The sequence below is a fragment of the Oncorhynchus masou genome, chromosome 12 (genome assembly GCF_036934945.1).
Source record: "Oncorhynchus masou masou isolate Uvic2021 chromosome 12, UVic_Omas_1.1, whole genome shotgun sequence".
NCBI lineage: Eukaryota > Metazoa > Chordata > Actinopteri > Salmoniformes > Salmonidae > Oncorhynchus > Oncorhynchus masou.
The window spans coordinates 91,819,798-91,846,179 of record NC_088223.1 but is presented as its reverse complement, the minus strand read 5'-3'; the positions used below and the strand labels follow the sequence as shown (position 1 = coordinate 91,846,179).

Below are 26,382 nucleotides of genomic sequence, written 5' to 3'. Positions count from 1 at the left end.
GGTAGACACACACACACACACAGGTGGACACACACACACACACACAGACAGGTAGACACACACACAGACAGGTTGACACTTTCTTGCATGGTTACATTAGTTACGAGAGTTTAATAAACATGTTTTCAATATACTTTATTGGATAGTCCTGTGTTCTCATGTTTAGCAATATTAAGAAGGCTTTTCTTCTTCAAGTCATCATTAGAAAGATATGGAAAACTCCAAAACACAGTGCTTACAGCAATTAGCTAGTGCAACATCCATTCTGATCCACCCATCAGACACTTCATTTCAGACGTCGTAATGAAAAAGAGGTCTTTCCAGCACAAAATGGCTCAGTGAAAGACCTCACTCCTGACGATAGGGAGCCATCTACTGGTGAGAGGACGAATTGCCTATAAGCAGAGAGGGGACTAATTGCCTGTGAGCAGAGGGGACTAATTGCCTGTGAGCAGAGAGGACGAATTGCCTATAAGCAGAGAGGGGACTAATTGCCTGTGAGCAGAGAGGGGACTAATTGCCTATAAGCAGAGAGGGGACTAATTGCCTATAAGCAGAGAGGACGAATTGCCTATAAGCAGAGAGGGGACTAATTGCCTGTGAGCAGAGAGGACTAATTGCCTATAAGCAGAGAGAGGACTAATTGCCTGTGAGCAGAGAGGACTAATTGCCTGTGAGCAGAGGGGACTAATTGCCTGTGAGCAGAGAGAGGACTAATTGCCTATAAGCAGAGAGAGGACTAATTGCCTGTGAGCAGAGGACTAATTGCCTGTGAGCAGAGAGGGTACTAATTGCCTATAAGCAGAGAGGACTAATTGCCTATAAGCAGAGAGAGGACTAATTGCCTGTGAGCAGAGAGAGGACTAATTGCCTATAAGCAGAGAGAGGACTAATTGCCTGTGAGCAGAGAGGGGACTAATTGCCTGTGAGCAGAGAGAGGACTAATTGCCTATAAGCAGAGAGGACTAATTGCCTATAAGCAGAGAGAGGACTAATTACCTATAAGCAGAGAGGGGACTAATTACCTGTGAGCAGAGAGGGGACTAATTACCTGTGAGCAGAGAGGGGACTAATTGCCTATAAGCAGAGAGAGGACTAATTGCCTATAAGCAGAGAGAGGACTAATTACCTATAAGCAGAGAGGGGACTAATTACCTGTGAGCAGAGAGGGGACTAATTACCTGTGAGCAGAGAGGGGACTAATTGCCTGTGAGCAGAGAGGGGACTAATTACCTGTGAGCAGAGAGGGGACTAATTACCTGTGAGCAGAGAGGGGACTAATTACCTGTGAGCAGAGAGGGGACTAATTACCTGTGAGCAGAGAGGGGACTAATTGCCTGTGAGCAGAGAGGGGACTAATTACCTGTGAGCAAAAGCCTGTACAACTTCTTTCAACTCCTCAAAACAAAATGCTACACACTGTCAATAGCTTTATAACTGAATAAAAACACAAATCACTTTTCTTTTCAAATATGTTTCTTTTAGAGTTAGAAAAATGAAAATCAGAATAAAAACAAAAGCTGTTTTTTATTTTTTAAGAAAAAAAAAAGTCTAATATTTCACTAAAACATTTCACTCCATCTAGTACATCACTGATAATAAATTGTAAACATAAAAAGGTTATGTTACAAACAAACAAAAAAAAAGACAAATTGAGACAAATCTCTAAAAAAAAAACACAGTACTGCAACACTTGGAATGCAACCCTTCAGTTTTAGCACAAGGAACTTAAGTACCACCATCCTGATTGGACCAGGGCCTTGCTCAGCGCGGTGCAACATTACGGAAACATTGGACCAGGGCCTTGCTCAGCGCGGTGCAACATTACGGAAACATTGGACCAGGGCCTTTCTCAGCGCGGTGCAACATTACGGAAACATTGGACCAGGGCCTTGCTCAGCGCGGTGCAACATTACGGAAACATTGGACCAGGGCCTTGCTCAGCGCGGTGCAACATTATGGAAACATTGGACCAGGGCCTTGCTCAGCGCGGTGCAACATTACAGAAACATTGGACCAGGGCCTTGCTCAGCGCGGTGCAACATTACAGAAACATTGGACCAGGGCCTTGCTCAGCGCGGTGCAACATTACAGAAACAATGGACCAGGGCCTTGCTCAGCGCGGTGCAACATTACAGAAACAATGGACCAGGGCCTTACTCAGCGCGGTGCAACATTACGGAAACATTGGACCAGGGCCTTGCTCAGCGGGGTGCAACATTACAGAAACAATGGACCAGGGCCTTGCTCAGCGCGGTGCAACATTACGGAAACATTGGACCAGGGCCTTGCTCAGCGCGGTGCAACATTACAGAAACATTGGACCAGGGCCTTGCTCAGCGCGGTGCAACATTACGGAAACATTGGACCAGGGCCTTGCTCAGCGGAAACACAACAGAACAGAGACTGTGTCACGTACAATTAGGGAATCAGAGAGAAGACAACAGTCAGAACGTTTCACCCTTCTGAGCGGGACCCAAGACTGACACCACCAGGGACACATTACCATTGGAACTCAAACGATTCATCTCAACAAATAAAACAGAACGTAAATCACTTCCTCTCAAAAAAGTGTTTTTTTTTTATTGTGTGTTTTTTCTTCTTTTTACAAAAATCACCGGTAAACATCTTTCATTTTTCTCTCTAAATAAAATTCTAAACAAGCCTGTAGTAATGCAATTGGGTGGGGGGCTTAGTTTGAGTCAAGCTTGGCCATCTCCTGCACATAGATCCCTATGCTCTCGCTGTCGAACAGCACGAAGTAGACCGTCTTGATGGAAGAAGACATGGTGGCCACAAAGTAGCTGGAGATGGCTTTTAGAATGAGCTGGGCAGCCGTCTGCTTCGGGAAGCCATTCCTGAGGGATAAAAACAAAAAGGTGAAACAACTGATTATGACGACAGTAATACAGGTGTCTTTTATACCGATAACAAGTTCAAACAGGTGCCATTAATACAGGTAACGAGTGGAGGACAGAGGAGCCTCTTAAAGAAGAAGTTACAGCTCTGTGAGAGCCAGAAATCTAGCTTGTTTGTAGGTGACCTAATACTTATTTTACACCATAATTTGCAAATAAATTCATTTTAAAAAATCCTACAATGTGATTTTCTGGATTTTTTTCTCTCTCATTTTGTCTGTCATAGTTGAAGTGTACCTATGATAAAAATTACAGGCCTCTCTCATCTTTTTAAGCAGGAGAACTTGCACAATTGGTGGTTGACTAAATACTTTTTTGACCCACTGTATATGACATACTACTACGCGAACTTATGCATGTGACAACCGTTCCCTCCAACAAAACAGACGAAATGAAGTAAGCGTGCTTTTCCTCCACAAGGAAAAGCACCGCGGTGATAACCATGCGGAAGAATACCATGGGAGACACAAAGGCCTTGGGAGCGTGATGAGGCTTGTTGCTAGGGGTGACGGGAGGTTGTATAGTACCTTCCACTGCCAATGGAAGGGAAGGCCACAGACTTGAGCTTCTTCTCGTCAGCCAGGACCAGGCAGTTCTTCACGGTCTGGTCCAGCAGCTCCTCACACTTCTCTGATCCCCAGCCTGGACTGTTGCAGTGGATCACGAACTTGGCAGGAAGCCCATAGCCAGAGGACAGCACCGCTAACAGTGGGAAGCAGAGAGGCAGAAATTAGCATTAGACTTATTTCCCACGTGTTGAATCTTCCCCTAAGTGTGAAGACAACTAACTGACAAACTAATCCAATAATTCCAAAATACTGACATACTGCAAATTACACAATTACATGAACACAACATGAATAGAGGGGGGGGGGGGGGTGCTGCTCCATTAACTTAATGCTGTTGACAACAGGGAATTAGACGAGGAGGGGTTGAGAAATCACTTCTCCAGAGGGAATGAGCTCTTGGAAGCCACATGAAAGGAGAGAGAGAGAGAGTGTGTATGGGAAGGAGAGAGAGCGAAGGAGAGAGAGCGAGAGAGAGAGAGCGAGAGAGAGAGAGAGAGAGAGTGTATGAGAGAGAGAGAGAGAGAGTGTGTGTATGGGAGAGAGAGAGAGAGAGAGAGAGAGAGAGAGAGAGAGAGAGAGAGAGAGTGTGTGTGTATGGGAGAGAGAGAGAGAGAGAGAGAGAGTGTGTGTATGGGAGAGAGAGAGAGTGTATGGGAGAGAGAGAGAGAGAGAGAGAGTGTATGAGAGAGAGAGAGTGTATGGGAGAGAGAGAGAGTGTATGGGAGAGAGAGACAGAGTATGGGAGAGAGAGACAGAGTATGGGAGAGAGAGACAGAGTATGGGAGAGAGAGACAGAGACAGAGTATAGGAGAGAGAGAGAGAGAGAGAGAGACAGACAGACAGACAGACCAGACAGACAGACAGTGTATGGGAGAGAGAGAGAGAGAGAGAGAGAGAGACAGACAGAGTATGGGAGAGAGAGAGACACAGAGTATGGGAGAGAGCGAGAGAGACAGACACAGAGTATGGGAGAGAGCGAGAGAGACAGACACAGAGTATGGGAGAGAGAGAGAGAGAGTATGGGAGAGAGAGAGACACAGAGTATGGGAGAGAGGGAGACACAGAGTATGGGAGAGAGGGAGACACAGAGTATGGGAGAGAGAGAGAGAGAGACAGTATGGGAGAGAGAGAGAGAGACAGTATGGGAGAGAGAGAGAGAGAGAGACAGTATGGGAGAGAGACAGAGACAGAGACAGAGACAGAGACAGACAGACAGACAGACAGACAGACAGACAGACAGACAGACAGAGCGAGAGAGGGAGTGTGGGAAGGAGAGAGAGAGAGAGAATTTTCTCCCCCTCAGGGCTGGAGGTTATTGAGTGACTGTTCATCTCTGGAGCACATAGCATCAGGCAAGCCCCACCCCCCCCCCCCACACACACACACACACACTGTAACCCTGATGCTGTGAAGTGAAATACCCTCCAGTTGGACTTCATTAGGCCTCTGAGTGTGTGACTGGCTTAAGACTCAGAGTGAACCCAAAACGTTGATCTCCAGATGAAGGCAGAAAGCCAGAGACATGAATTACTGACAGAGACTGTATAGAGGGGGAGTGAATTACTGACAGAGACTGTATAGAGGGGGAGTGAATTACTGACAGAGACTGTATAGAGGGGGAGTTAATGATGACTGACAGACTGTATAGAGGGAGAGTTAATGATGACTGACAGACTGTATAGAGGGGAGTTAATGATGACTGACAGACTGTATAGAGGGGGAGTTAATTATGACTGACAGACTGTATAGAGGGGGAGTTAATGATGACTGACAGACTGTATAGAGGGGGAGTTAATGATGACTGACAGACTGTATAGAGGGGGAGTTAATGATGACTGACAGACTGTATTAAAGGGAGAGTTAATGATGACTGACAGACTGTATAGAGGGGGAGTGAATGATGAGTGACAGACTGTATAGAGGGGGAGTTAATGATGACTGACAGACTGTATAGAGGGGGAGTTAATGATGACTGACAGACTGTATAGTCGGGGGAGTGAATTACAGACAGAGACCGTATAGAGGGGAGTAAATGATGACTGACAGACTGTATAGAGGGGGAGTTAATGATGACTGACAGACTGTATAGAGGGGGAGTGAATGATGAGTGACACAGACTGTATAGAGGGGGAGTGAATTACTGACGGACTGTATTAAAGGGAGAGTGAATGATGACTGACAGACTGTATAGAGGGGAGTAAATGATGACTGACAGACTGTATAGAGGGGGAGTGAATGATGACTGACAGACTGTATTAAAGGGAGAGTTAATGATGACTGACAGACTGTATTAAAGGGAGAGTTAATGATGACTGACAGACTGTATAGAGGGGGAGTTAATGATGACTGACAGACTGTATTAAAGGGAGAGTTAATGATGACTGACAGACTGTATTAAAGGGAGAGTGAATGATGACTGACGGACTGTATTAAAGGGAGAGTTAATGATGACTGACAGACTGTATTAAAGGGAGAGTTAATGATGACTGACAGACTGTATTAAAGGGAGAGTTAATGATGACTGACAGACTGTATTAAAGGGAGAGTGAATGATGACTGACGGACTGTATTAAAGGGAGAGTGAATGATGACTGACAGACTGTATAGAGGGGGAGTTAATGATGACTGACACAGACTGTATAGAGGGGGAGTGAATGATGAGTGACAGACTGTATTAAAGGGAGAGTTAATGATGACTGACAGACTGTATTAAAGGGAGAGTGAATGATGACTGACAGACTGTATTAAAGGGAGAGTGAATGATGACTGACAGACTGTATTAAAGGGAGAGTGAATGATGACTGACAGACTGTATTAAAGGGAGAGTTAATGATGACTGACAGACTGTATTAAAGGGAGAGTTAATGATGACTGACGGACTGTATTAAAGGGAGAGTGAATGATGACTGACAGACTGTATAGAGGGGGAGTTAATGATGACTGACACAGACTGTATAGAGGGGGAGTGAATGATGAGTGACAGACTGTATAGAGGGGGAGTTAATGATGACTGACAGACTGTATAGAGGGGGAGTTAATGATGACTGACAGACTGTATAGAGGGGGAGTTAATGATGACTGACAGACTGTATAGAGGGGGAGTTAATGATGACTGACAGACTGTATAGAGGGGAGTTAATGATGACTGACAGACTGTATAGAGGGGGAGTTAATGATGACTGACAGACTGTATAGAGGGGGAGTTAATGATGAGTGACAGACTGTATAGAGGGGGAGTTAATGATGACTGACAGACTGTATAGAGGGGGAGTTAATGATGACTGACAGACTGTATAGAGGGGGAGTTAATGATGACTGACGGACTGTATTAAAGGGAGAGTTAATGATGACTGACAGACTGTATTAAAGGGAGAGTTAATGATGACTGACAGACTGTATTAAAGGGAGAGTTAATGATGACTGACAGACTGTATTAAAGGGAGAGTTAATGATGACTGACAGACTGTATTAAAGGGAGAGTTAATGATGACTGACAGACTGTATTAAAGGGAGAGTTAATGATGACTGACAGACTGTATTAAAGGGAGAGTTAATGATGACTGACAGACTGTATTAAAGGGAGAGTTAATGATGACTGACAGACTGTATTAAAGGGAGAGTTAATGATGACTGACAGACTGTATTAAAGGGAGAGTTAATGATGACTGACAGACTGTATTAAAGGGAGAGTTAATGATGACTGACAGACTGTATTAAAGGGAGAGTTAATGATGACTGACAGACTGTATTAAAGGGAGAGTTAATGATGACTGACGGACTGTATTAAAGGGAGAGTTAATGATGACTGACACTGTATTAAAGGGAGAGTTAATGATGACTGATAGACTGTATTAAAGGGATAGTTAAATCCCCAAAATGCCGTTGGTTACCTTGCCCTGTCAGCAGTTTATGGACAACAAAGAAAACGGAGGTTTTAAAGTCATTACAAAAATGTCATGATCACAAAGCTAGATCTTCCCTAAACCACAGCCTATTGGGTCAAATGTCTCGATGAATTAGATGCTTATCAAGTTGGTGCGACGTTGATTACAAGATCAGAGCCATAAAAAGAGAACGAGGGCTGACGTCAGAGGAGAACAGAGCAGAGGGCAGCCATCCTAACTGTTGGTCTTGCTTTCTCCCTGGGGCGGCAGGTAGCCTCGTGGTTAGAGCGTTGGGTTGCTCGTTCGAATCCCCGAGCTGACAAGGTAAAAATCTGTTAACCCAGTTAACCCATAGTTCCTAGGCCGTCATTGTTAATAATAATTTGTTCTTAACTGACTTGCCTAGTTAAATAAAGGTTAAATAAAAACCTCCAGGGGACTGGTATTGGTTTCTCCCTACCTCCAGGGGACTGGTATTGGTTTCTCCCTACCTCCAGGGGACTGGTATTGGTTTCTCCCTACCTCCAGGGGACTGGTATTGGTTTCTCCCTACCTCCAGGGGACTGGTATTGGTTTCTCCCTACCTCCAGGGGACTGGTATTGGTTTCTCCCTACCTCCAGGGGACTGGTATTGGTTTCTCCCTACCTCCAGGGGACTGGTATTGGTTTCTCCCTACCTCCAGGGGACTGGTATTGGTTTCTCCCTACCTCCAGGGGACTGGTATTGGTTTCTCCCTACCTCCAGGGGACTGGTATTGGTTTCTCCCTACCTCCAGGGGACTGGTATTGGTTTCTCCCTACCTCCAGGGGACTGGTATTGGTTTCTCCCTACCTCCAGGGGACTGGTATTGGTTTCTCCCTACCTCCAGGGGACTGGTATTGGTTTCTCCCTACCTCCAGGGGACTGGTATTGGTTTCTCCCTACCTCCAGGGGACTGGTATTGGTTTCTCCCTACCTCCAGGGGACTGGTATTGGTTTCTCCCTACCTCCAGGGGACTGGTATTGGTTTCTCCCTACCTCCAGGGGACTGGTATTGGTTTCTCCCTACCTCCAGGGGACTGGTATTGGTTTCTCCCTACCTCCAGGGGACTGGTATTGGTTTCTCCCTACCTCCAGGGGACTGGTATTGGTTTCTCCCTACCTCCAGGGGACTGGTATTGGTTTCTCCCTACCTCCAGGGGACTGGTATTGGTTTCTCCCTACCTCCAGGGGACTGGTATTGGTTTCTCCCTACCTCCAGGGGACTGGTATTGGTTTCTCCCTACCTCCAGGGGACTGGTATTGGTTTCTCCCTACCTCCAGCCACTTCCAGGGGACCGTTCTTCTTCCGTAACTCCAACATGGCATCCACAAACTCCTCCCCTCCCTTCTTCTCCAGGGCACCACCTGTAGGGAAACAGTCTGGGGTCTTTAGTGTCCTCCTGTTGTTGTTGTGGTGAGTGCAGACAGACAGACTGAGGGAGAGGGACAGACAAGCGGACAGACAGCAGACATGCATCTGGTTCTGAGCTGAGTGAGAGCTGTGTGAGAGAGAGGCAAGACAGTTCTTTCATTTGACCTCTCTGAATCTCTTTGCCCACTGTACACCACAGTTCCCATGTACACCGAGTGGACAAAACATTAAGAACAGCTGTTCTTTCCATGACAGACTGACCGAGTGAAGCCAGGTGGAAGCCATGATCCTTCATTGTTAAAAATCTAATTCAAAAATCAGTGTAGATGAAGTGGAAGAGACGGGTTAAATAATGATTTTTAAGCCTTGAGACAATTGATTCATGGATCGTGTGTGTGTGTGTGCCGTTCAGAGAGTTAAATGGGGCAAGACAAATATATTGAAGTGCCTTTGAACAGGGGTACTGGTAGTGAGTTCCAGGCACACGCACACGTGTCAAGAACTGCAACGCTGTTGGGTATCAAGAATGGTCCACCACCTTGACACAAGTGTGGGAAGCACTGGAGTCAACGTGGGCCTAGCATCCCTGTGGACCTGTGGCAGGGTAGCCTAGTGGTTAGAGCGTTGGACGAGTAACCGGAAGGTTGCAAGTTCAAACCCCCCGAGCTGACAAGGTACAAATCTGTCGTTCTGCCACTGAACAAGGCAGTTAACCCACTGTTTCTAGGCCGTCATTGAAAATAAGAATTTGTTCTTAACTGACTTGCCTAGTTAAATAAAAGGTCAAATTAAAATAGGAAGTTGTTCTTAATGGTTTTGTACTCTCAGTGTATAAAGCAACTCAATATTACTACTAGTTATTAAAAAAAAACATTCCTTATCGAGCTACTACTGATCAGATGGTGACATTTTCTTTTGACATTTCCTAGGCGTTAAATTTCAGATTTAGCATCGATTCCCTTCTGGTCAGTCCTTAAGAGTGGGAAGTAACGCAGGCAGATAATCAGAGAGGAAAGGAAGTTTAATGTCAGAGTGTTGACAACAACAACATCCACGTAAAAGAAATACAAGCAGATGTAAGATTTTTTTTTTTACTATTTAAAAAAAAAAAGAAAGAAAAAAAGAAAAACAAAAAGAGGAATTAAGGCCTTTTAGAAGTTACCAAAACACAAAGCATTGGTGCATGTTCTTCCAACTTCTCATTAAATAGGTGACACAACAGAGCCTACCAATAAACTGACAACAGTACGTTTTTGGTTTTTTTAAATTTAAAAAAGTTATTAGTTACACAGTAATTGGTGGTTCAATAAGAGTTTTACTTTCATAAACATAGCAGGGCTAGGCAACCTAACCTCAGATCCATAAACAGACTCTCTCTCCCGTGTTGACGTCAATCTCTTATTGGTCAATGCAATGATTAAAAACAGAAGAAAAAAAAGTCCGAATTACATCTAGAAAGTTAGAATTCCACCCTGAGAACAAATTAGTCTGAGAGGAGGAAGAAGATGCATTATGGGATGCTTTGCTACAGGTGTCGGCACGGTAACACGTTGTAGCCATGGTGATGAGGGAAGGTTCTATATTACCTACTTCACCACCAGTGTAGAGGGTGGAATTGGTCGGGTGAACAACAGCCTCGCTGTCAATGGTGGAAATGTCGGCTTGCACAACTTGCAACTACAAACAATGACAACAGGCAATCAACATGGGAGGTAAAACACAGTGAGTGGGGAAGGGGGAAGAGAATGGGGGGGGGGGGATGAAGAACAATAAAACATAAAAGGGATAGGAGAGGAGGTGAGAGTGCTGTGCTTCCTTATTTATATATCTCAGGAACACAGGAGACTGACTGACTGACCAATCCAGAGACAGACCCAACAATAACATCCATGACAGGCAGAGAGGGGGGGGTGACAACTGCTCTGCAGAGATTTGACAAAATCCTAGAATTTCATCTGAGGGGATAAGGCTGAGATCCAATGTGTGTGTATTAATTTTTCAGAAAAAAACAAACAGACATTTGTTTCTAATAAACTAGTCAATTTGGGGATGGTGTCCCATTTAAGTTCAGCATTCAAGGATCTTTCAAACCGCAGAGTGAAATGGAGCTCACCTAGATCATCTTTAAGGTCAATGTCTGCATTGGTGGGGTTGATGACCCCCTCCACGTCAAAGCCAGCCAAGTTACTGACCTCACTGTGAACCAGGTTTAGCTGGGGGGGGAAGCATGCCGCCAGCAAGCAGGGAGGGGGGGAGCAAAGCCGTTAGATCGATCAAACCACACCTTAGTGCGGGACTAATTTGGTACAAGTAGAATTTAGAAGAGTGCAGGATTCAGAAAGCAAGCGTCGCAGAAGAGAACATGAGACAGTTATCCTGTTAACCTGTTAGTTTGAAACACTGCACTGGGGAAAGAAAAAGAGTTGGGCTTCCAGAAAAACATTTCGATGACTGAGTATTGAGCCAAGTGTTTCAGATTTTAGGCAACTGGCAGCGAGGTACATGAAATTGCCCATAGAATTTAGAAAGCAGAGAAGGCAACTGGCAGCGAGATACATGAAATTGCCCATAGAATTTAGAAAGCAGAGAAGGCAACTGGCAGCGAGGTACATGAAATTGCCCATAGAATTTAGAAAGCAGAGAAGGCAACTGGCAGCGAGGTACATGAAATTGCCCATAGAATTTAGAAAGCAGAGAAGGCAACTGGCAGCGAGGTACATGAAATTGCCCATAGAATTTAGAAAGCAGAGAAGGCAACTGGCAGCGAGGTACATGAAATTGCCCATAGAATTTAGAAAGCAGAGAAGGCAACTGGCAGCGAGGTACATGAAATTGCCCATAGAATTTAGAAAGCAGAGAAGGATAGACATGTGACATCTCCAAAAATAAAATATATTTTTTTTAAGGGAGGCAACGAATACAGTACATAAACTAAACGATTTGGCCTTCGTCCTAAATGGCACCCTGTACCCTGCAATTATGTTATTTCACCTTTATTTAACCAGGTAGGCCAGTTGAGAACAAGTTCTCAGTTACAACTGCGACCTGACCAAGATAAAGCAAAGCAGTGCGACACAAACTAACACAGAGTTACACGTGGGATAAACAAACGCACAGTCAATAACACAATAGAAAAATCTGTATACAGTGTATGCAAACGAAGTAAAGAGGAAAGGCAATAAAATAGGCCAACAGGATGTAGGGGCGCAGACTTCTAGTCAACCATGGTGTCTGAAAACACAGAGGAAACGAACAAAGCGAGATGACTTGTAAAGACAGTTGAAGTAGGAAGTTGACATACACCTTAGCCAAATACATTTAAACTCAGTTTTTCACAATTCCTGACATTTAATCCTTTTAAAAATCATCCCCTGTCTTAGGTCAGTTAGGATCACCATTTTATTTTAAGAATGTGAAATGTCAGAATAATAGTAGAGAAAATGATTTATTTCATATTTTATTTCTTTCATCACATTCCCAGTGGGCCAGAAGTTTCCATACACTCAATTAGTATTTGGTAGCATTGCCTTTAAATTGTTTAATTTGGGTCAAACGTTTTGGGTAGCCTTCCACAAGCTTACCACAATAAATTGGGTGAATTTTGGCCCATTCCTCCTAACAGAGCTGGTGTAACTGAGTCAGGTTTGTAGGCCTCCTTGCTAGCAAATGCTTTTTCAGTTCTGCCCACAAATGTTCTATAGGATTGAGGTTAGGGCTTTGTGATGGCTACTCCAATACCTTGACTTTGTTGTCCTTAAACCATTTTGCCACAACTTTGGAAGTATGCTTGGGGTCATTGTCCATTTGGAAGACCCATTTGAAACCAAGCTTTAACTTCCTGACTAATGTCTTGAGATGTTTCTTCAATATATCCAGATAATTTTACTTCCTCATGATGCCAACTATTTTGTGAAGTGCACCAGTCCCTCCTGCAGCAAAGCACCCCCCCCCCAACATGATGCTGCCACCCCAGCACTTCACAGTTGAGATGGGGAGGCTTGCAAACCAAAGAACACCCCTGTTCCTTTAAATATAACGATGGTCATTATGGCCAAATAGTTCTCTTTTTGTTTCATCAGACCAGAGGACATTTCTCCAAAAAGTACTATCTTTGTCCCCATGTGCAATTGCAAACCGTAGTCTTGCTTTTTTAATGGCGGTTTTGGAGCAGTGGCTTCTTCCTTGCTGAGTGGCGATTCAGGTTACATAGATATAGGACTTGTTTTACTGTGGATATAGATACCTTTGTGCCTGTTTCCTCCAGCATCTTCACAAGGTCCTTTGCTGTTGTTCTGGGATTGATTTGCACTTTTCGCACCAAAGTACATTAATCTCTAGGAGACTGAAAGAGTCTCCTTCCTGAGCGGTATGACGGCTGCGTGGGCCCATGGTGTTTATACTTGCGTACTATTGTTTGTACAGATCAACGTGGTAACTTCAGGCATTTGTAAATTGCTCTCAAGGATGAACCAGACTTGTGGAGGTCTACAAATTGTTTTCTGAGGTCTTGGCTTATTTCTTTTGTTTTTCCCATGCTGTCAAGCAAAGATGCACTGAGTTTGAAGGTAGGCCTTGAAATACATCCACAGGTACACCTCCAATTGACTCAAATGATATCAATTAGCCTATCAGAAGCTTCTAAAGCCATGACATTATTTTCTGGAATTTTATAAGCTGTTTAAAAGGTAGTCAACTTAGTGTATGTGAACTTCTGACCAACTGGAATTGTGATACAGTGAATTATAAGTGAAATAACCTGTCTGTGAACAATTGATGTCATGCACAAAGTAGATGTCCTAACCGACTTGCCAAAACTATAGTTTGTTAAACAAGACATTTGTGGAGTGGTTGAAAAACGGGTTTTAATGACTCCAACCTAAGTGGATGTAAACTTCTGATTTCAACTGTACATCTGAATGGGTAAAGTCTGCTTTCAGTCAGAAGAACCCACCACCAGTGAATGGTAAATTAGGTTAATGGCATTCATTATTACATTTTCCATTCAACAAAATGCAGCCATCTTTGATTAGCTCCTTCATCAACTGCTCTACCCCTAACAGTAGAACATCTAATTGCCAACCACACACTCTAAATTACTTGAATTCCATTGATTTAATGTAGGTTTCTTTCCATAAAATCTAACTAAAACAAAAAAAAATTTAAAGGTCATAAATGTTTTATAGAATTGTGCATAAAAATCATTAGACAGATATATAAAAAAAACAAACAGACATCGACTAATGACGTTTTCCTAACTTTCTTTCAACAAGGGGCACTTCACTGCCAAAATAGTCTCAACGAGCAAATAGACGTTGAGCCTGATGAACCACAAACACCTTCTCACTCACACCATCCTAGCTGCCAGCTATGGCAGCACCCACTCTACAGTAGATAAACTGGTTAGTTTAGTGCGGCAGCCTGGTTTATTAGCGTATGTTTGCGAGGCCAAAGTACGAGGTGACATCAGCAAGTGAACAAATAAAATAAAGCACTCGATTGTCTTCATTGCAGGGGAGCAGCAGCGAGGAGGGGAACTCTTTCCAGATACACAATAACCAATCATGTAGCAGTAGCCAATCATTGGGGCGGGAGGGTAGCCTAGTGGTTAGAGCGTTGGACTAGTAACTGGAAGGTTGCAAGTTCAAACCCCTGAGCTGACAAGGTACAAATCTGTCGTTCTGCCCCTGAACAGGCAGTTAACCCACTGTTCCCAGGCCGTCATTGAAAATAAGAATTTGTTCTTAACTGACTTGCCTGGTTAAATAAAGGTCAAATAAATAAAATGTAGCAGTAACCAAGATGTGTCTTAAGTGGCACCCTAGTCCCTATATAGTGCACTACATTTGATAACAAAATCTATGTGCCTTGGTCAAAAATAATGCACTGTAGAGGCAATAGGGTGCCCTAAGTTGCCATTTGGAGCGTAACCCATGGGATTCGAGGGGTGTAACTGGTCTAACAGTCAACACTGTTACAAATGGCTACAAATGGCTTGAGAAAGTATCACTTATTCCACATATTGTTGTGTTACAGCCTGAATTTAAAATGAATTACATTGATATTTCACATCACTGGCCTACACAAAATACCCCATAATATCAAAGTGGATTAATGTTCTTAGAAATGTTTACAAATAAATATAAAAAAACATAAATTGAAAGATGAAATGTCTCGAGTAAATAAGTATCTATTGATAGATGTCTAAACATTTTTTTTTTAAAGCAGACATTGAATATCCCTTTGAGCATGGTGAGGTTATTAAATACACTTTGGATGGTGCATCAATATCCTCAGTCACCACAAAGATACAGGCGTCCCTCCTAACTTCCTTCCTAACTCAGTTGCCGGAGAGGAAGGAAATCGCTCAGGCATTTCACCATGAGGCCAATGGTGACTTTAAAATAGTTTCAGAGTTTAATGGCTGTGATAGGAGAAAACTGATGATGGCTCAACACCTTTGTATTTCCACCACAATACTAACCTAATTGGCAGAGGGAAAACAAGGAAGCCTGTACAGAACAAAAACATTCCAAAACGTGCATCCAGTTGGCAATAAGGCACTAAATAAAACTGCAACAAATGTGGCAAAGGAATCAACTTTGCTTTGATATGTGTTATGTTTGGGGAGAATCCAAACAACACATCACAGAGTACTCTTCATACCACTCTTCATATTTTTAAGCATGGTGGTGGCTGCATCATGTTATGGGTATGCTTGCCATCGGCAAGTACAAGGGAGTATTTTAGAATAAAAAGAAACAGAAGAGCTACGTAAGCACAGGCAAAATCCAAGAGGAAACCCTGGTTCGGTCTGCTTTCCAACAGACACATTCACCTTTTAGCAGGACAATAACCTAAAATGCTAGTCCAAATAAACACTGGAGTTGATTACCAAGACAACATTGAATGGCTACAGGTCATCTACAAGTCTCTGCTAGGTAAAGCCCCGCCTTATCTCAGCTCACTGGTCACCATAGCAGCACCCACTCGTAGCACGCGTTCCAGCAGGTATATCTCACTGGTCACCCCCAAAGCCAATTCCTCCTTTGGTCGTCTTTCCTTCCAGTTCTCTGCTGCCCATGACAGGAACGAATTGCAAAAATCTCTGAAGCTGGAGACGCACATCTCCCTCACTAGCTTTAAGCACCAGCTGTCAGAGCATTTTACAGATCACTGCACCTGCACTTAGATGGGCTGTTTACAGATAGGCTATCTACCTACCTCATCCCCATACTGGTATGTATTTATTTTGCACCTTTGCATCCCAGTATCTCTACCTGCACATTCATCTTCTGCCGATCTACCATTCCAGTGTTTAATTGCTATATTGTAATTACTTCGCCACCATGGCCTATTTATTTCCTTATCTCATTTGCACTCACTGTATATAGACTTTTTGTTTTCTTTTGTTCTACTGTATGTTTTGTTTATTCCATGTGTAACTAACATAACATAACACATAACTCTGTGTTGTTGTTTGTGTCGAACTGCTTTGCTTTATCTTGGCCAGGTCGCAGTTGTAAATGAGAACTTGTTCTCAACTAGCCTACCTGGTTAAATAAAGGTGTTCTCAACTTGTCTACCTGGTTAAATAAAGGTGTTCTCAACTAGCCTACCTGGTTAAATAAAGGTGTTCTCAACTAGCCTACCTGGTTAAATAAAGGTGTTCTCAACTAGCCTACCTGGTTAAATAAAGGTGTTCTCAACTTGTCTACCTGGTTAAATAAAGGTGTTCTCAACTAGCCTACCTGGTTAAATAAAGGTGTTCTCAACTAGCCTACCTGGTTAAATAAAGGTGTTCTCAACTAGCCTACCTGGTTAAATAAAGGTGTTCTCAACTAGCCTACCTGGTTAAATAAAGGTGTTCTCAACTTGTCTACCTGGTTAAATAAAGGTGTTCTCAACTTGTCTACCTGGTTAAATAAAGGTGTTCTCAACTAGCCTACCTGGTTAAATAAAGGTGTTCTCAACTAGCCTACCTGGTTAAATAAAGGTGTTCTCAACTAGCCTACCTGGTTAAATAAAGGTGTTCTCAACTAGCCTACCTGGTTAAATAAAGGTGTTCTCAACTAGCCTACCTGGTTAAATAAAGGTGTTCTCAACTACCCTACCTGGTTAAATAAAGGTGTTCTCAACTAGCCTACCTGGTTAAATAAAGGTGTTCTCAACTTGTCTACCTGGTTAATTAAAGGTATTCTCAACTTGTCTACCTGGTTAAATAAAGGTGTTCTCAACTAGCCTACCTGGTTAAATAAAGGTGTTCTCAACTAGCCTACCTGGTTAAATAAAGGTGTTCTCAACTAGCCTACCTGGTTAAATAAAGGTGTTCTCAACTAGCCTACCTGGTTAAATAAAGGTGTTCTCAACTAGCCTACCTGGTTAAATAAAGGTGTTCTCAACTAGCCTACCTGGTTAAATAAAGGTGTTCTCAACTAGCCTACCTGGTTAAATAAAGGTGTTCTCAACTAGCCTACCTGGTTAAATAAAGGTGTTCTCAACTAGCCTACCTGGTTAAATAAAGGTGAAATAAAACAAATAAAAATAAATTGAATGTTCCTGAGTGGCCTAGTTAAAGTTTTGACTTAAATCAGCTTGAGAATCTATGGCAAGAGTTGAAAATGGCTGTCTAGCAATGATCAACATCCAACTTGTATTTATTTAACTTGACAGAGTTGCAGAATTTTAATGTGCAAATATTGTACAATCCAGGTGTGCAAAGCTCTTAGAGACTTACCCCAGAAAGACTCACAGCTGTAATTACTGCCAAAGGTGATTCCAACATGTATTGACTCAGAAGCGTGAATATATATATATATATATATATATATATATATATATATATATATATATTTCATTTTCAATACATTTGCAAAAATTGTCTAAAAACATGTCTTCACTTTGTCATTATATGGTATTGTGTGTCGATGGGTGAATTTTCTTTTTTACATTTAATACATTTCAGGCTCTAACACAACAAAATATGGAATAAGTCAAGAGGTATGAGGACTTTATAAAGGTTTCCCTACAGGAAACACATGCTGATTCACCGGGGAGAAACATACATTTATGTGAAAGGTAGATCCATAAAATAAAAACTGTTATACATCAAAGTTTCAGAACAATTAATTAATTATTTACAAAACAAATAAATGGTATATAAAAAAAAGGAATGTTAAGGAAATGAGAAAACAATGTTAAGTAAAGCAGTACATAAGATGATGTCATCCTCTCTATATTCTCCACTATAATGTCTTGGTTCCTGTGAGTGCCGCATATGAATATTCTGTCGTATTTCCCCCTCAATACACCATCCACCATCAGCAACATCACCCTGAATGCATGTTAATCTCCATGAGGAGAAGCTGCGAGGCCTCTATGAGAAACGACGTAGCAGTAGTGACGGACGAACCTACCTTCTGACCCAGGAAAAGACTCTTGGTGGAGAGGACAGTGAATCCGTCCGTAGGTGTTCCGTCCGTGGTGCTGTCTGCCGAGGCAGCTTTGCTCACCTCTCCCTGTTTCTGCTGGGCCAGAGAGACATATGGGAAACATCAGGTGACATTATGTAGGTCTAGACAACACTGTCCAAAATGTTCAGTGACATTATGACATTTGCATAAGGGAGTTAACCATAATAAAGTTGAACCCCAATTGTAGTATCATGTTGACATTTATGTGGTCGACATTCAAAGTCTCCACCTGAACCAACTTGCCTGTATAACATACTGTATACCTTAGCTTTGAGTTATATTATAAACCGGGTGGTTCGAGACCAGATTGTCTGAAAGCAGTGGTATATCAGACTGTATACCACAAGGTAGGACATTTTTTATTAACCTGTTTATAATAGCAATAAGGCACCTTAGCCATTTAGCGTGGCTACGGGCTGTATCCAGGCCTCTAGCGTAGTTACGGGCTGATTAGGGCGATTCCCTGATCCACCTCTACGCAGACGACACCATTCTGTATACTTCTGGCCCGTCCTTGGACACTGTGCTATCTAACCTCCAAACGAGCCTCAATGTCATACAACACTCCTTCCGTGGCCTCCAACTGCTCTTAAACGCTAGTAAAACCAAATGCATGCTTTTCAACCGTTCGCTGCCTGCACCCGCATGCCTGACTAGTATCACCACCCTGGATGGTTCCGACCGAGAATATGTTGCCGTCTATAAGTACCAAGGTGGCTGGCTAGACTGTAAACTCTCCTTCCAGACTCATATCAAACATCTCCAATCGAAAATCAAATCTAGAGTCAGCTTTCTATTTCGCAACAAAGCCTCCTTCACTCACGCCGCAAAACTTACCCTAGTAAAAGTGACTATCCTACCGATCCTCGACTTTGGCGATGTTATCTACAAAATAGCTTCCAATACTCTACTCAGCAAACTGGATGCAGTTTATCACAGTGCCATCCGTTTTCTTACTAAAGCACCTTATACCACCCACCACTGCGACCTGTATGCTCTCGTCGGCTGGTCCTCGCTACATATCCGTCGCCAGACCCGCTGGCTCCAGGTCGTCTACATGTCCATGCTAGGTAAAGCTCCGCCTTATCTCAGTTCACTGGTCACGATGGCAACACCCATCCGTAGCACGCGCTCCAGCAGGTGTATCTCACTGATCATCCCTAAAGCCAACACCTCATTTGGCCGCCTTTCCTTCCAGTTCTCTGCTGCCAGTGACTGAAACGAATTGCAAAAATGACTGAAGTTGGAGACTTTTATTTCCCTCACTAACTTTAAACATCAGCTATCTGAGCAGCTAACCGATCACTGCAGCTGAAGAATGTTCAACGGTAAATAGCCCACCCAATCAACCTACCTCATCCCCATACTGTTTTTATTTACTTTTCTGCTCTTTTGCACACCAATATCTCTACCTGCACATGTTCATCTGGTCATTTATCACTCCAGTGTTAATCTGCTAAATTGTAATTATTCACTCCTATGGCCTATTTATTGCCTTACCTCCTCATGCCTTTTGCACAGTGTATACAGATTTTTTTTCTACTGTGTTATTGACTTGTTTATTGTTCACTCCATGTGCAACTCTGTGTTGTTGTCTGTTCACACTGCTATGCTTTATCTTGACCAGGTCGCAGTTGCAAATGAGAACTTGTTCTCAACTAGCGTAACTGGTTAAATAAAGGTGAAATAAATAAATAAATCCAGGCATTAGTTTGGTGATAACAGTAGGGTAAATACACATGTAGGTAGAGTCCATTCTAATTTTTTCTCCTTTTCTTTTAAGAGCTTTGTCACAACGGACAAAGTTAGTCAATACTCGCAAGTACATAATGAGAAATAAATCGGTAGACTTAATATTACATGATTAAATCTGTGAAATGATTTCCCTCCCCAAGCATTTAACACCATTCTGCATTTTTTTTGTCACCTATTTTCCCAACTTCAAATCACTTTCTTTAAAAAAAAAAAAATGTTTTCATTCAGTAACAAAATGAATAGTCCTGGCTGAGCCCCATGGTCACTTCGGCGGTTACAATGTAGCCTAGCTGGGTCTGTATGCACCAAATGAAAAAGCACAGGATATTTATGATAAAACAGCTCTGCTCCACGAGGGGCCAAAAGGGGGCTTAGCCCCTCAGTTAAAACTTGTGCAGCCTCAGTTTTAGTTATATGCTCCTATATAAAAATAGCTAAAAAGTTAGAATGATTGAGTGACAGGTTGGAGCAAAATCTGTACTGAATCGGAGCGCGGTGTGGAGTGTTTGTGTGTAGGGGGGCTATGTGAAGCCACGGGTGGTTAGGTATGACTCCTCTGGGTTTCCATAACAAGTGGTAGGCTACTGGGTTAAGTTAACAGTTAAAGCTGCTTCACACCCCACCACTACAAAGTTAAGTTAGCTTCTTAGCTAGCTGTAAAAGGCGTTAGTGTTATAAGCCTATTTTTAGCTCTCACCAGCTAATCTGCCGCGGTTGATAGCAGAAATCAAACAGCTGAGGCCGAACCCAGCAGCGATAATGCTCCTGATCTCGAGCTAGCTCTGACCCTGATGATCTTAGAACAGAGGAGACAGCCCAGGTTAGCCCAGAATCCTACCCTAGTGGGCCTGGCTCCCAAGTGGGTAGGCCTACACCCTCACAGGCCCAACCAATGGCTGCACCACCACCCAGACATGTGAAATCCATAGATTAGGGCCTAATGAATTCCTTTCAATTGATTGATTTCCTTCTGTGAATTGTAACTCAGTAAAATCTTTGAAATTGTTGCATTTATATTTTTGTTCAGTATATTTACATAACCACCATCTCTAGTAACGCTAGCCCCGACCAATAGGGCTCTAGTAACGCTAGCCCCGTCCAATAGGGCGCTAGTAACGCTAGCCCCGTCCAATAGGGCTCTAGTAACGCTAGCCCCGTCCAATAGGGCTCTAGTAACGCTAGCCCCGTCCAATAGGGCTCTAGTAACGCTAGCCCCGTCCAATAGGGCTCTAGTAACGCTAGCCCCGTCCAATAGGGCTCTAGTAACGCGTCCAATAGGGCTCTAGTAACGCTAGCCCCGTCCAATAGGGCTCTAGTAACGCTAGCCCCGTCCAATAGGGCTCTAGTAACGCTAGCCCCGTCCAATAGGGCTCTAGTAACGCTAGCCCCGTCCAATAGGGCTCTAGTAACGCTAGTCCCGTCCAATAGGGCTCTAGTAACGCTAGCCCCGTCCAATAGGGCTCTAGTAACGCTAGTCCCGTCCAATAGGGCTCTAGTAACGCTAGTCCCGGGCCAGTAACGCTAGTCCCGCCAATAGGGCTCTAGTAACGCTAGCCCCGTCCAATAGGGCTCTAGTAACGCTAGTCCCGTCCAATAGGGCTCTAGTAACGCTAGCCCCGTCCAATAGGGCTCTAGTAACGCTAGTCCCGTCCAATAGGACTATAACACGGCAAAGAATAGTGCGCTGCATCATCCCACGGGATCGGTCAAGGCGGTGCACAGCGGAAATATCACCGAAATATTCTAGTCCCGACACATCACCTTCTATATTCAAACAACATAGGCCTTTTTAATGGCTAAATTGATGAGCAAATGCAAAGCTTCATGCTCATCCTTCCTGGTATGCAATAGTAGTCTTCCTAGTCGGATTCTGCCATAATGAGGTGGTGTGTGCGTAGCCGTTTCACCGTTGTTTTGAGAGTCGAGCAAGAGTCCACTCCAACAACAAAAACATTATTATTATTAAAAATCAAATAAAAATCACAGGATCCTGGAGTCGTTCACCCCTACACAGAATGTTAGAGTTTATCCCTCACATATTGTATACCTTAGCTTTGGCTCTTTTCCCTGCAGCTGCCTTTTTGGCTGATTTCTTGGAGGCAGACATCTTGGATTTCTTGATGGCGGGAGGAGGCGTGATGACAGCCTCCAGCTTGCCCTTTGACCCCCTCTTCTTAGCTAGCAGCTCAGGGTGGATGTTAGGTAAGACTCCTCCGGCTGCAATAGTCACACCTTTCAGCAGCTGCAGAGAGACAGTCGGTGAAATCACGCGGTCTGCATTGGATTGCTCCCCCCTCGCTAACTAGCGGATGACCTCACAAAGATGGGGCATGTATTTAAACTAATCTTGCAAAATGCTGGTAACTTCCCCAAATTCCCAAGGTTTTTACCAGAAACCCTGGTCGGAGGATTCCCTGTTTATTCCCTCTGGATTGAAGGAATCTTCCAACCAGTATTTCTGGAAAAGCTGGGGAAATTATTTTTTTTTGGGGGGGGGGGGGGAATTACCAGAATAACAGCTGACCTGGTTGAGCTCCTCGTCGTTGGCGATGGCTAGAAGGATGTGTCGTGGTGTGACACGTCCTTTCTTATTGTCCCTGGCTGCGTTGCCCGCCAGCTCCAGGATTTCAGCTAGAACACAAGAATAGAGATAGTTAATACAGCTGGACCTGGTGCAGAGGTCTGACAATGTAACTCAAAAGCATCCACTGGCCAGAGGACCAATAAGCCCAAGACCAGCAGCTTTGGAGAGAAGTCAGAATTAAGCTGCTTTCAGAAGTGGAAGAACAGTGTAGTGTAGTGAGGGCACTGGGAATGCAGGTCCACAGGAGGGATTAAGAATAAATCAATATCTTTAAGGAGCAGTGCAGTTAAAAACAGGATTTTCCTGTTTAAAAAAAAAAAATACAGAATTTAAACACTGAGGTCAAAATAACAATGAATGTGAAAATTATAATGCCCTTCTTTCTGTAAGAGCTGTTTGGAAAAAAAATGCCTGGAATTTCCAAGAGTCTGGCTCCAGCAAATACCTTCTCACGCAACAGACGCTGCGAGACACAAAACGAGACAGGATGTCGAATGGTGCCAGAAGACGGCGCGTTACTGCCACCAACAGCACGGGTGGTGAAATTACACCTAGAATTATAAACTAGGTACGAGCTAGTGTATTAGATAGCCAGCTAGTGTGTACTAGCCAGCTGCACAAAAGCAACAGTGGTTAACGTAACGCCCTGGACAAGAGCTAGTGCGCCCTAGCTGGTATGTAAGTAGCATACTGACGCCCTGGACCAGTTCTAGTGCGCCCTGGCTGGTATGTAAGTAGCACACTGACGCCCTGGACCAGAGCTACTGACTGACACCAAACTGACTGGATACCAACAAATGTCACCAGGTTGTGCGCCCACATACCATCTGAGATACAAGTGCATACGGTTTGCAAACCACACGGTGTCGGGGGGGGGGCATACTTTTGTTGTTGTTGTTGTTATTTTCATTAAATAAACAGTGATGTATCAGACAGACATGATGTTTAAAAAGATATATATTATTACAAAAAAACTGAATGGGGCTTCCACATCTCCTCTCACTGATCAGTCAATCTCCTAACACGGTAGGGTTGAACAGCAAACTTTAAATTTAGCTAAATAACTCGGCACCAACGTGAACAGTTTGACTCATTTAAAAAGTGAACTACTGTACCGTACAACATTGCATTAGTGAGATAATTGTTCTGGAGTATCTCACAACATGGCATCACCAAAAACATTCAAAAGCATTGGAATGCATCCCAAATTACACCCCCCCCCCTCCCCTCCCCTCCCTATACAGTATACCTCTTCTGACCAGGGCCGGTCATATTATTTGTTTTGCTTCCTCACCAGTGAGGTACTCCAGAACAGCGGCCATGTAGACTGGGGCACCCACACCGACCCTGTACTTGGGCAGACCCTTCTTGATGTAGCGCAGCATTCGCCCCACGGGGAAGATGACTCCGGCCTTCGTCGACCTGGACATCTTGGTGGCCTTCTTTTTCCCTCCTCGGCTGGACATGGTGTCGTTACCCGTGTGAGGTTCTGTTTTTACAGGACAGATTCATGTCTGTTCGGTCACAATCAAGTTGTTGTGAGAAGTATACTAATCAAAACACAATCAAACAAAGGCCTTTAAAATACTGTGTTAGAAAATTGGGCATTATACTATAATGTATAATACATCAAGTCACACTACCAGAATATAAATATGTTGTTTTTTTTTAATTAGGTCATTATTTGCAGAGGAAATGCCTAAATTCCAAATTAACATATTTTCTCAATACACTCAAAATCTTGAGACAATATGTTTCTCTTTTTGTGAACGATACATTTTTTTAATATTAATTATATTAATTTTAAAAGAATGATGTGAGAGTTGTAAGTGTATTACAACTACCTAGGGAATGCCAAGTTGGCAATTCATCAGCACTAGGCTATTATTCATGAAAACATATAATTTCCCATCACAGGCCTCGTACAGGCTAGCCACAGATGGTTACACACCACATAATGGGATTTAACCAAAGATTGTAGGTTAAATCCCATTACTGGGAGTAACAAGTTTGTCTATAGAAAACGTTGCCAGAGATTTTTCAACTAACCTGGTATTGGCGATGCCACTGTCGTTCTCGATTTGGCCAAACATGTATCTTCTAAAATGTTTGTGTCCAGTTACAGGTGGTGCGTTTGAAAGTGAAAAGATTATCCGTCACTAAAATAAATACAAATGTGTATGCCGCCATCTTGTAAATTTCAAGTCTTCTCTCATTGGCTGAACAGGTGGGTCCACCACAAAGTGGCGCATGTCATGATGACACTCACCTGTCTTGATCAATGAGAGAATATTTGAAATATACAAGATGGCGGCATACACATTGCTGGATTACTTCATGTAGGAAAATATTTTGTTATTTAAATAATGGATCATTTTCTAACTTCAAACACACCACCTGTAACTGGACAACAACAAAAAAACATTTTAGAAGATACATGTTTGGCTGAATCGAGAACGAAGAGCGTATCGCCAATACCAGGTTCAATTCTCTGGCGACGTTTTGTATAGGCAAACCTGTAACTACCCGTACTATAATAGATACCAAACATGTTTGTATAAAATCACATTATCTGACGTAACAAATCGTTGGTTAAATCACATTCTGGTGTAACAATCTGTAGCTATGAACAGGCCTACTTTCTATAAAGTAGCCTAACTCAAGCTCACTTCTACGCAATAAAGGATCAATTGATACGTTATAATACAATGGGCCTAAAACAAATGCATATCATGCTGCTACAAAGGGCTAAAGACATTTCTTTCTGAAGAATAAAATATACAAATTTGCAATGACCAGATTGAGACGTAAATGCACTCCAATTGCCTGAGAAATGAACACAGCAACATCTGTCAGAAAGTCAGAGCCATCCAGGTGCACAAGACCGCGATTTAAGAGTTATTTTTGTTATTGTTGCGGAGTCTGTCAAGTGAACGATTTCCTGGTGTAAACGGTCCATTTGATCTCGTCCACATGTAGGCCTGGAGAATGTTTACAAAATGGAATTAAATGGTGCTTTAGGGAGAATGGCACACACACACACGAACCCAAGGACATTCGCTTGCTCACGTCGCGCGTTTGAGTTGCAAATCCTAACGTCATATTTCCAGTTAGCCCTCATAGCCATAAATAGCCTACAATTTCGCCGTACTTTGCAAGATAAAAACAAAATAGCAACGCGAAGGATAACTGTGACATATCGGAAGCATCTGGCTCAACGATGTAAATGTTATTGTTAACCAAAAGAGGTTCATTACTTACAGAAAAGGGGAACAGCAGTGTGTCTTCTGTCAACACTCGGAAGGCTACAACAAGCTTGGACAGTGTCTTCAACTCCCAGAATCCACAGCGAAAGAATTTATTGAACTGGGCCAGCGATGTATCCTGCTCTGGAATGGATAGATTTTAGACTGCAACAAACATCAACTCTCCGTATGCGCGCTGTGAACTTTAACCTACCCTGTGCGCTAAGCCCACTATTGACAGCCCCTATTCCTAAACACATGATTGGTTATACATATTCCTAAACACAGTGACGGTTCTAGCTTGTATGGCTCCTTGGGCGACATGATATCGGTGACATGATATATCATTGATGTGACGGGAAAATGAGCGATAGAAAACCGATTGCGCAAATGTCACCATTCCAACAAAAAAAATGCGGGCGCCTCTTGCCGCCCCCAGCAAGATGCCGCCCCGGGTGGTTGTCCACGTTGCTTATACCTAAATCCGCCACTGCCTAAACATCACACTAAAAGTCAAACATTTCACATCACACCTGTCAAACAGACGTGTGCTGAATTCCACA

The 26,382-nt window shown here is 43.2% G+C and overlaps 1 protein-coding gene across 6 annotated transcripts; it reads right to left on the bottom strand.

Moving 5' to 3' along the window:
- Positions 1-1,508: 1,508 nt before the first annotated feature.
- On the bottom strand, positions 1,509-26,140 carry LOC135551057 (core histone macro-H2A.1). 6 transcript variants are annotated; one of them, XM_064982444.1, is made up of 9 exons: positions 25,836-26,118; positions 23,869-24,063; positions 22,515-22,621; positions 22,038-22,232; positions 18,179-18,289; positions 10,879-10,978; positions 8,669-8,758; positions 3,446-3,620; positions 1,509-2,858 (listed from the first exon to the last, which is right to left on the bottom strand). In XM_064982444.1, exons 2-9 carry the CDS (start codon positions 24,038-24,040, stop codon positions 2,693-2,695), a joined length of 1,116 nt encoding a protein of 371 aa, XP_064838516.1. In that variant the 5' UTR covers positions 24,041-24,063; positions 25,836-26,118; the 3' UTR covers positions 1,509-2,692. The 6 variants fall into 6 exon arrangements, with proteins under 6 accessions (XP_064838516.1, XP_064838513.1, XP_064838511.1 ...); XM_064982441.1 differs by lacking the exon at positions 10,879-10,978 and adding an exon at positions 10,352-10,442 and having other exon boundaries at positions 18,179-18,286; positions 25,836-26,101; XM_064982439.1 differs by lacking the exon at positions 10,879-10,978 and adding an exon at positions 10,352-10,442 and having other exon boundaries at positions 25,836-26,094.
- Between the last annotated feature and the right edge of the window lie 242 nt (positions 26,141-26,382).

Excerpts from the sequence above, each read along its gene's own strand:
- LOC135551057 (XM_064982444.1), bottom strand. The coding sequence starts at position 24,040 with ATGTCCAGCCGAGGAGGGAAAAAGAAGGCCACCAAGATGTCCAGGTCG. Across the intron at positions 22,622-23,868 it reads TGTTCTGGAGTACCTCACTG|CTGAAATCCTGGAGCTGGCG; the intron begins GTGAGGAAGCAA and ends CTTGTGTTCTAG. Across the intron at positions 10,979-18,178 it reads GTCTTTTCCTGGGTCAGAAG|CTAAACCTGGTTCACAGTGA; the intron begins GTAGGTTCGTCC and ends TTCCCCCCCCAG.